We start from the raw sequence: 10,756 nt of genomic DNA, 5'->3' as shown, positions 1-10,756 counted from the left end.
TGGTGGAAAGTGTGAAAAATTTAGAGAGAATAAAGAGAGATAGAACGTAGATTCAAAATCGAAGAATAAAAAAAAAAAAAAAATCTTGTCTTCGATGTACAGACGTCGCCAATGTAGACTTCATCAAAACAAAGAAGTTTCTTTTGATTCATTAATGGAGTTTACAATCTCTCAATTCCTCTCTTTCTCTCTCCTCAAATGTGGAAAACAGAAATGATCGATATGTGGAAATGGCTTCCTCTCTTCTGCATCTAATCATTTTATAGTTGCTTTACATGACTTCATAGAATAGTTTTGTGACATGCATCCATTCCTTTCTCTTCTCTTATTCCTATAACTTAAAATGAATATATCGGCTCTCATGTCGATATTGTATTAGAAATTTAATAAAATAATGGTGAATATCAATATATACGATATTTGGCCACCACACCTTACTCTCTAGAAAATTGATTCTGATATAGTTTAGGTAACGGTGTCAATCTACACCTAAATACGAACAGAGAGAATACAAACTAAGAAGAATCAATGGAAATTGAATGAGAGAAAATGATTTGTTTTTTTGTGGGTTCTGGTTGTTAACTTGTTATGCTACTTTAACTAATTAATTAATGAAATTTCAACTCAACTAAATTTGTAAATTAAAAAGAACAACTCAACTAAACTTGTAAATTAAAAGAAAGAATTTTTATGGAGAAGAAAATATGGAGAGAGTTCCAAGTTCCAACATCCACCGTTTTGAATTATTACCATGTTTAACCTAATTTTTCATTGCAAAATTTTGTTTGAAAATATTTTTATTTTAGTTTATTTTTTAGACATTTAGAGAATAAAATACATCTCTTAAATGCATCATGAAGACATGAACCACATATAAAGTTAGGCCTGGGCTACCACGAGAATATTTTTATAGGGATAAAGGTTCTGAAACTATTGGATGTGTGATCTTTTTGTTTTTGATTTTCGAACCGTTGGATCACACATCCAATGGTCTCGGATCTCGTCCCTATGATGATATCTTCGGGGTAGACAAACTCTATAATGTTAATCGCCCAAATTTTGAAGTCGGCTATTGTTATTGTTAGGGACAAAAACCCACTCCAAATTTATTTTCTCAAACGTGTGGACCCAAGTAAAGTTGCATTATCCATCCCCCTAAAATGAATCGTGTAAAGAGTAAAACCAGTCTTTCCGAAATTTTGCTTTCAACTCATTCCCCTCTCCCACACTTTTCGTTTCTGACACGATATCTATTTATCAGGGCGGCTACTTATCTCTACCGTACGTTTCTTGTTTACTTTACATGACATCATCATTTGACCATCTGCAAACATATTAACATCTCGATGCACCCAATCCAACGGCTAATATTCTTCTTGGACCGGGAGGGTGGCCAAGCAAATATTATTTGGCTCGTTTTATTTCGAATCTATTATTCCGTGGTGGTCCCTACTAATACAAAGTACTTAAACACATGTTTTGTTATTCTTGGATTCCTCCCTCTCTTTTTTCTTTCTTGTTCTCTTCTTCACAAGTCAGAGCTCCAATTCTTGAAAGATAAGGTACGTCCTACTTTTTTCATGATCATCACTATGGTATTATTGTTTTACGTTAATTCAAGAACACCCCATCGATCATAATAATAATTTGTATTAATATTAATTCATTTTTATTAACGAGATAAGTAATGAATTGACTTGAAAATGTTTTTCTTATGTATAGCTAGATGAATTTATAACTTTTGGAGCTCATAGTTTGTTACGATATAGAATTTTAGTCTGTAACACCATCTGGCTTGTGGAAGTTGCGTATACCTTTAATTATTTACTTTATATTTAAAATTTATTGGTTTATAGCAGTTTGTATTCGATTCTTATTGGTGAATTAATGACTACTAAAGTATTAATGAGATGCTAAGCTTTGTTTAGTTCATGGTAGAGCGCTTCTTAGATGTACGTAGGTTTATTTAGAACACCTGCATGAGCACATCGTCTCCCACAGTGGCGGAGCCACGAATTTACCTCACCTGGGGCACTCACAGACTTATATGCTAATAATTTTCTAATTTTAAGCAAGTACAAGTGTACAACACACAATTTTATTTTCACAAAAAGGCTACCATTGTAGTATACCAAAAAAAACACTAAAGTTGTCAAAATACATTTCGCTTTTTTGAACTATAACAATTCTAACAATGAAAGTTATAAATTCCCTTTACGATCCGCATCTTGGAAACGTTTCAAGATTGCCTCATTGCTGATGTTATCAAAAATATATTTTTCTATGTATGTCACCAGGCAATCATTGAACCACTCGTCTGCCATTCGATTCCTTAGACGATTCTTCACTATGCCCATAACTGAAAATAATCTCTCAACTGTAGTAGTAGAAACCGGTAGTATCAGTGAGAGCTTTATAAGCCTATAAACCATGTTATAAATAATATTTTTTCCCAACTCAACCATTTTTCTAGCCAAACTACTAATTCCTTTAAGTGTTCTAAGGGCATCATTGGATTTCATATCAATCTCATAAATCTCTAGTTGATTTTGAAGGACTATACGCTCTTGCTCGGAGAAATCATCAGGATAAAATTCAGCAAGACGAATCAACTTGTTAGTATCAAAAGCACCAAACAAATCATTAGGGTTTAAGCAAGCCATACAAAGAAGCAACTCCGTCTTCACCTTATCAAAACGGTTATCAAGCTCAATATGTTGTTTATCGATACAACCATAAAAAAATCCAACCTGATAATAATGTAAATTAGTTGTCTCTTCCGCTTTTCTTCGGGATCTTCCTCAATGAACAAACTTAGCATCCATTTGAGGCGTGTCTATACAATGTTTTTTACAAAATGCAGAAACCTCGCGTAGTAGCGAATCCCAACCACATCCCCTCATTTTCTGCAAACGCTCCGTGCATACGTTTACTAAAGCTAAAGCATTCATTATATCTTGATCTTTTCGTTGTAATGCTTTTGAAAGATCATTAGTGATTCCCAATAGATTCTTCATCAAATGCAAGATGAAAATGAACTCAAATGAGTGCATCAAATCTAATAGAACTTATGCTTCTCCCTTTTGATCTGAACTTGAGCTCTCTTCCATCACCTCATCAAGAACTTCAACCACGGAGGGAAATATAACAATGAAATTAACTAATGTACCATAATGTGAGCCCCAACGTGTGTCGCTAGGTCTTTTAACACCAAGCTCTTGATTTAGTCCTTTACCGCTTAATAGTTCACCATTTTAAGTTGCTCAAACACTCTAGCAGCTTCTTTCTTTCGAAGGTTGTCTCTACGCTTGCAAGAGACCCCAACAACATTCACCACGTTGCTAATAGAGGTGAAAAATGAAGCAATCTCTTTGATATCTTTTGCGACATGGACAAGCGCCAACTGAAGTTGGTGTGCAAAACAGTGTACATAGATTGCAAACTTGTTCTCATTCAAAATAAGCACTTTTAGCCCATTGAACTGCCTTTGCATATTACTAGCCCATCATACTCTTGACCATGCAGTCTCGAGAAACTCAATCCATGTATACCAAAGAATTTTTCAAGTGATGTCTTGAGTGAAACTGATGTAGTATCAGGGACATGTTTCATGCCTCCAAACCGCTCTATCACACAACTTTTCTTGTCAACATATTGCAAACAAATAGTCATTTGCTCCTTAATCGACGTATCACGAGCTTCGTCAATCAAAACGGCAAATAATTCTTCTCCAAGGTCTTTCATAATAGCATTAACAATTTCAACAACAAGCTGCATTTACTAAAGCCTTATGAATATCAGGTGATGTCAATTTGAGATTTTTCGGAGCATTGTTAAGAACGACACTGTCAACAATTTCATTGTGAAGAGCTAAGAATATTAAAAGCTCAAGGAAGTTTCCCTTGTTTTTTGAGCTTTCAGATTCATCGTGACCACGAAAAGCTAATTCTTTGCACAAAAGAAATCGGATGACATCAAGAGAAGTAGTTAAACGAAGTCGATAGTTAATCTGTTCTTGGCCCGAATGTTTGACAATTAAGTTCTTGATGTGTTGGTCTTGCTTCATTAGATTATCACTCTTCATACATGCTTCGTTATGAGCACTATTATGCTTCCCAACATGATCTTCAATCCTTTAGCAATTTTTACAACTCCTAAACCCACCATTGATGAAAGCATTCCTATTATCTCCAGACTCTCGCCCCACAAGTAACAGTGTAGGCAAAAAACATCATCCGTGTGAATGCTATACTCCAACCAATTTCCATACATAGTGAAAATGTCTTTCTTGAAACACCGAACCTTATTTCCATCGTGTGTTGGTGGATAGTGAGCTTGAGATGGTTGACTAGGCCCTCTTAGCAAGTACGCCTTTCTAACAGCTTCTTGATCCTTTGGAGGATAATCAGAAACTTTAGGTTGTAAATCAGGATCGGGTTCAAGATTCGACACATCAACCTCAATACAAGTTAGACTTATCTTTTTCAATCTAGGCTTCACCTCCACTTCCTCATTGTTATGAATATTTTGAATAAGAGCCACTTGATTAAACACATCTTCACGATTTCTTTTTTGAAACAAACTATCGATTCTCTGATTTTTCATTACTGAAATTAAAAAAAAAAACAGAGAATGCTCAAACTCAAAGAACAAATACAAATTTAATATCAAACCTAAATAAACTTATTTAGAACTTAGAAGAAAAATGAGAGAGAGACCACTGTAGAAAATAAAAAATGGAGAATGAAAGTTGAAGAGAAGAAGTCGTAGGAGTGTAGCAGTAGGCGTAGCAGGCTAGCAGCACCTGGCTTGAATTTTTGAAATCAAAATGTTGAAAACCCCATTTTTTTATTTATACCGAGAAACCCTTTTTTTTTATAATTCATCTGTTTTTATTTTATGTTTGGTTGGGTTTGGGTGTTTTGTTCTCTATCACAACCCACAGTACTGCACACACAAACACAACAAACACAAGTCTTATTTTACTTGATTAATTAATGATTATTATATTATAAAAAGTCAACAATACTATATTAGTTTATTTTGTTTTTTTCCAAGAGTTGGTGGTGTTGGACTATTGGGACTGCCTATGGATATATAGTATTTTTTTTCCAACAATTTCACGTGGGGCATGTGCCCCATGTCACTACAACGTGGCTCCGCCACTGCTCTCCCACATTGCACCCTTTTCGTGCAACGAAGGTTTTAACCGTGAGTGACATAGTATATATGCTTCTTTATTGATACCATACCATGAGAAGCCCCCAATTCGACTACTTTTGTTCTCTTCTTCTTCCATTATCTCCTATAAGTGTGTCCCATTTACCATTTCAAGAAGTAGCATTTTAGCTAGTTAAGAAACATGTTTGCTAGTGTTTTCTTTCTCCAGTCTGAGTATAAGAAAGCAAAACAAGTTCCTTAATCCATGTCATTTTGGCATCTATCGTGCTCTTATATTCCGTTGGTCTAATAAAGTTACTTTTTACCTTTTCAGTTATCTTTTTTGCTCTTTCTTTAGTCTTCCATTTTTTCTCCTTCCCTCTTTAACTATTTCAGTAGAAAGTGGAATCTATAAATTGAAAGCTGGAAAAGATAGTTGTATTTTTTTCATTTTAGTTTTGTTCTTAGATTATTGTATTACCTTGTAGTAAGATGTTCTTTGAATACTTCATCTCTCATCTCTTGGTGACAACTGACAAGTAAATAATGTTGCAGAGGATAAGTTATCCCAAAAATATGAATCAAAAGAAAATAATTTAAAAAAAAAATGAGAGTTAGGATATAATAGAGAACTTATTGATAATATAGTTCATTAATATTAAATAAGAAAGAGGTAGGATGAATCGTCTTATGAGTACAAAGATCAAAGAAGTAATCAAGATGAATCAAAACCAAGAGCACACCAACTCCAAGAGAGGAAAAACATTGAGTGTGGCCTTTGTCATATCATATGTTGGCTCAAATGCTGCTTTGACCTACACTACTGACGTGATTTAGGATATAATAGAATGTTTCAGGTTCATATTAAATAAGAAAGAGGTAGGATGAATCGTCTTATGAGTACAAAGATCAAAGAAGTAATCAAACAAATCAAAACCAGGAGCACACCAACTCCAAGGGAGAAAAAACATTGAGTGTACCCTTTGTCATATCACACGTTGGCTCAAATGCTGCTTTGACCTACACTACTGACATGATTCATCATGTAGACAAGGAACTTTTTTATTCACTATTTCTCCGTCTCATCTTACTTTTATCCTGCTTTTCTGATCAAATAGTGATCATACACGCCATATATGTGCCGTTGTACTGATTTCAACTAAAAGGACGTAATTGAACTTAGGCTTGGTATAGTGTTAAGTTAGTTTTAGTCTGTCTGGCATACATCAGATGGCTACACTCCATCTTTTTTTTATAACGATGGCTACACCTGTCGTAATATGGAAATAATGATCCTTTTGATGCCCCATTCACTTGTTACTTCTTATGTCAATTGTAATTTTATCAAATCTGACGTACTGTGGTATGTCATGCAGCGGTTCTTTTATTTCTGTCTTACAGACTATAAAAATATCGCTTTCATCAATGGGTGGGTACACTCCTAAACTAGCTTCCAGTAGGCTAGGTGTTGCTCAAAGAGAGTCTGGCCTTGCTTTCAGAGATAAATTGAACCATCAGGAGCGTGAAGTTCAACATTGCAACCGACTTGGTTGCAGTACTAGGTTAACGTGCTCAAAGAGCCAACAAGTCCGTACTTCAGACAGAACCAAATATTCAAAACCTTCCTTCAGGTCTACAAGTGGCAAGTCAATGACTGGAAGTTCTTCCAAAACACATTCTTCTCTGTGCAGTAGTAAAAAGCATCACGAGGAACCTGATAATCTATGTTCTTATAAAAAAGAAGTATCTTCAGATACCAAATACATTCAGATTCAGACAGAAGTTTCAGAATCTATCACTCCAGCCACAAGGATTCCTAGGAAAGTACCAGAAACTAATGATGTCGAATCTGGAGTTCTCAAGGCCTTATCTGTAAATTTGTCAGAAGAAGTGGAGGGCCACAGTGTAAGATCGAATAAAAAAACTTGGTCACAGGTGGAGGAACGATCTGGAGTGGGCAATCAAGATACTTCTTTTAGATCTTCTAAGGTTTCTTCGGTGACAAAAGTTAGTCAAGCTGCAAAATCTGTCCCTCTTAGTCGGGTGGGGATCAGAAAGCTTGGATGCACATCTATATCTGATGTCCTCCCTTCGGGTTGTTCTTCCTCTTCACATTTAAGTCGCAGTAGAAGGAATGAAGCGGCTAAGAAAAGAAGTAATGGAGATTGCTCTGCTAGTGGAATAATCAACAGAGAGTCTTATGCTAGTGGAAATGTAAGTGGAGAGTGTTCTTCTAGTGGAGACTGTACTGCTAGTGTAATTAAAAGTACAGAGGGTTCTTCCAGTCGAAATGTAGGGAGAGAGAGTTCTTCTAAAGGAAAGTGTTCTGCTACTGCAAAGTCATTAACTGGTAGAAGGTCAAGCACCAGGGGCTATTTGTCCAGTCCTAAACTCTCCCACTTTGATCAGTCAGCACAGCAGGCTTCTAAAAGGACTAGAAAACAATCTTTAAGTAGGGATGCTGTTGCATCAGTTAGAACTCAGACAACTAATAGGGATACCGGTGCAAGGACCAATAGACACGAAAGAGGAAACAGAACTTTACTGACAGAGCCTCTAAGCACGCTTCCACGATCACGTCGAAGTGAAATGTCGGCCGGTGTCTCTCACCAACCTACATCATTGCAGCTATCTCCTGCAGTTCAGGCGAACTCTTATAGTAGACCAGGTGGCAACAGGGAAACTGTACACAATCGGCTTACTAGTGATAACACACAGCGGTTCCATGATCTCTCTAGTGATCAAGACGATTTTCTGCTCTTTGACACGGAGGGGATTGCACATGGGATGACAAGTGGAATTGCAGAGGTATTATAGTTTAAGGAATCTGTTTCACTTTACTAATACACCAGAAAATGTGCTTTCTATTGTGGTCTTCTTTGGATTGTGATATTCTTTGTGTTTTGTAGGTTTTATCAGCGCTCGAGTGGATCGACCAGGATGAGGAGCTCACAAATGAGGTTTTGGTCTTTGTGGTTTTATTGTCTTAATTGTGTAATTTTTCATTGCAATTCTCTCTTTCTCATTGTTTTTTACCTTGCTGCAGCAAAGATTGGTTCTTGGGTCTAATTTGCTTTTGGATGGCCTTGGCTTTCTTGATCAGCACAGTGATATGAGACTGGATATTGATAACTTGTCATATGAGGTTTGTCATTTCATTCACAACTGCCTCTATGCTTATGCCTAATTTTGATCTGATCTGAGGTCTCATATGTTTGAAAATTACTTTTTGGATATGCAACATGTCCCCGTTTACTCAATATGAAACTTCTGTAATCTGTCATTGGAAAGTATAGTAATAACATTATTTAGTTTCTGAAAGACCTTAAAGCACAAAGCAGTTATTAGAAAATTTTAGGACCTTGAGAAGGAAAGCCATCTTCCTGATATTATCATTCAATGTATAGGAATTGTTAGATCTAGAGGAGAGGATGGGAACGGTCAGCACGGCTCTTACTGATGAAGCATTGTCGAAATGCCTTGAAAGCAGCTTCTATAAGCCTGTATGTTCAGATGCCAGGAGTATAAGCAGTGTGGACAGTGATGTCAAATGCAGTATATGTCAGGTGTTTTCTTACTCCTCAGAACTTCAGATAGTAATTTCGTGAAGAAAATTTCATTTGCTCAACCTTCTTTTCTCCTGCCCTTCCTTAATGCATACTTTAGTATGTCATGTATATGTTCTTTCCTCGAGAAACTTATTACTCGAAACAAAGAAAAATTTCGCATTAGGTTTACTGCAATTTAATTGCCAACTATTGGCAGTGTGTTGGACGGGATCATTTCGGCAATGATAATTACTAGGTTGCCAATCATTCCAATTGCATTCAAAGGGAGTGTTTTTTTTCTTTGCAACTTTTAACTTCTAGAATTGTATGTTTTGGTACAGGAGGAGTATGTTGAAGGAGATGTGGTGGGGAAGCTAGGGTGTGACCACGGGTACCATATGGCGTGTATCCATCAATGGCTGCAGCAGAAGAACTGGTGTCCAGTGTGCAAAGGTCAAGCAGCACCCTCCTAGTTTGTCCAATCTCAATTAATAATCTTCAGGATTTTTTTTTTTGTACAGTCCTGGACAGTTAGGTCTCTCCCTGCTTTTTATTTTCTACACTCGTAAATATTTTTACATCCCTTTGAGAGAGCACTGGGACACACCACATTCAATTTAAATCCTCCAATAATGATGTCCATAAGTGGATATGTAACAACATCAACTCTTGTATTTCATTGACCAGAGTGTATACCATAATAGTACATTCAATGTAAACAAACAACTGAAGCAATCTTAAGAAACTTTATTTTCTTTTTGAGTTAAATTTTTCCTGTGATCCTATTTTCTGAAGTATGGGAATTGTTATGCCTTTTTGATGTGTGGGGCTGTCGTGGTGATGATTATTTGGATATAAGTAAGTAAACTTTTTTGTTTCACCCACTGTTTGATGAGTCTGTGCCTAATCTTACCATGAAATTTATTTTGAATCATTGACCCTAGTTGAACATGTAGGTTTGCAACCGTTGTAAAAAATCAAACTGAAGCCGATACTCTTAAAACAAGGCAAGTGGCACCAGTTGTTCCACAACTTTAGCTCAGCGGGCGTTACAGGAAGTGTGATCTTTGCGCTAGGCATGCCGCCATGCATCTCTAGGAGAAAAGACAGTTATTTCCATGTACTGTACTTGGCCATTTGATCATAGTCCAAATGAGAAAGTGACATACAGCAGGTGCCGACTAGCAAAGTCAGTTAAATCTTTGGGTGATGATACTAGAGGTCTGGAGCTCGAACCCTACTGGCATCGTCAAAGAATTACTGATCTCATTTAAAACAGGCTTGCCAATCAAAAAATAAAGTAACATACAAACTAAATACTATTATGGTAAATTTTGCAATTGAAATGAAAGAAAAGAAAAGAGGACAAGTAAAGCCGAATACCACATACCAATAACAAAGTGTTTCTTGGAGTTATATTAAGAAGAAGAACTTTAGGATGCATGAAATCTATTATTTTTGGTTTGTACATGATGAGTAATCTGCGGCTAGAAACTCTATATCAATGCAATATGCCAAAGATAAATGTTAGGTCAAAGTAAAATATCGCAACAACAAGTAATGAGCTTGGCATCGAGAGAGCCCAGTTGTCACGGACACGTTCTGGATCATGTGTTGAGAGGGGTATGTGCGGCGTACACAATCGTGCAACTCGACCATGCACAAGCCTGATAAGCATTCGGTGCTCGAGTTATTCACAAATAGTCAAGACTAAGGGTTATCTCATTTGCCCATAGTCGAATCCTCATATATGTCTGAGAAGAGACTAAGCACACCTATCCCATATCTTTGAGACTAGGTAGCTGAATACACCATTGGTACGAGTATCTAGATGTTCTCATGACCAAGTAGCACAACGTAGCATGATGTGCTTGGACGTGGTATTGGAAACCTCTTTTCCTAACGGTACCACGTATGCATGCTCCAATGTGTATGTCTCTAGACCCATCCTAGAGTCGTCGAGAATCCATGACATACCCTTGAGTGTCACCATGAACTGGCCCTGGTATTGCACCAAGGAAGTTCCTAGCTAATAGTCCGGAGACTAT

The 10,756-nt window shown here is 36.7% G+C and overlaps 2 protein-coding genes across 2 annotated transcripts; one reads left to right on the top strand and one right to left on the bottom strand.

Moving 5' to 3' along the window:
- Positions 1 to 1,444: 1,444 nt before the first annotated feature.
- On the top strand, positions 1,445 to 9,476 carry LOC147509723 (uncharacterized). Its single transcript, XM_086601951.1, has 6 exons — positions 1,445 to 1,562; positions 6,537 to 7,968; positions 8,070 to 8,120; positions 8,207 to 8,305; positions 8,568 to 8,726; positions 9,050 to 9,476. The coding sequence occupies exons 2-6, from the start codon at positions 6,586 to 6,588 to the stop codon at positions 9,179 to 9,181; spliced, it is 1,824 nt and encodes a 607-aa protein (XP_086458077.1). The 5' UTR covers positions 1,445 to 1,562; positions 6,537 to 6,585; the 3' UTR covers positions 9,182 to 9,476.
- On the bottom strand, positions 2,202 to 3,777 carry LOC147509724 (uncharacterized). Its single transcript, XM_086597900.1, has 3 exons — positions 3,499 to 3,777; positions 3,251 to 3,403; positions 2,202 to 2,750 (listed from the first exon to the last, which is right to left on the bottom strand). Exons 1-3 carry the CDS (start codon positions 3,775 to 3,777, stop codon positions 2,202 to 2,204), a joined length of 981 nt encoding a protein of 326 aa, XP_086454026.1.
- Positions 9,477 to 10,756: the final 1,280 nt, after the last annotated feature.

Source organism: Coptis chinensis, chromosome 3 (genome assembly GCF_015680905.1).
Source record: "Coptis chinensis isolate HL-2020 chromosome 3, ASM1568090v1, whole genome shotgun sequence".
In the NCBI taxonomy this organism is placed as follows: Eukaryota; Viridiplantae; Streptophyta; class Magnoliopsida; order Ranunculales; family Ranunculaceae; genus Coptis; species Coptis chinensis.
This window is presented reverse-complemented; position numbering and strand designations above follow the sequence as displayed.

Bases quoted from the DNA above. Each gene is read 5' to 3' on its own strand.
- LOC147509724 (XM_086597900.1), bottom strand. From the start codon at position 3,777: ATGCAGCTTGTTGTTGAAATTGTTAATGCTATTATGAAAGACCTTGGA. The intron at 3,404-3,498 runs GTAATATGCAAA...CACCAACTTCAG, and splicing joins GTCAAGAGTATGATGGGCTA to TTGGCGCTTGTCCATGTCGC. The intron at 2,751-3,250 runs GTGAACTATTAA...CATTATTATCAG, and splicing joins TGTTTGAGCAACTTAAAATG to GTTGGATTTTTTTATGGTTG.
- LOC147509723 (XM_086601951.1), top strand. From the start codon at position 6,586: ATGGGTGGGTACACTCCTAAACTAGCTTCCAGTAGGCTAGGTGTTGCT. The intron at 7,969-8,069 runs GTATTATAGTTT...TGTGTTTTGTAG, and splicing joins TGACAAGTGGAATTGCAGAG to GTTTTATCAGCGCTCGAGTG. The intron at 8,121-8,206 runs GTTTTGGTCTTT...ACCTTGCTGCAG, and splicing joins ATGAGGAGCTCACAAATGAG to CAAAGATTGGTTCTTGGGTC.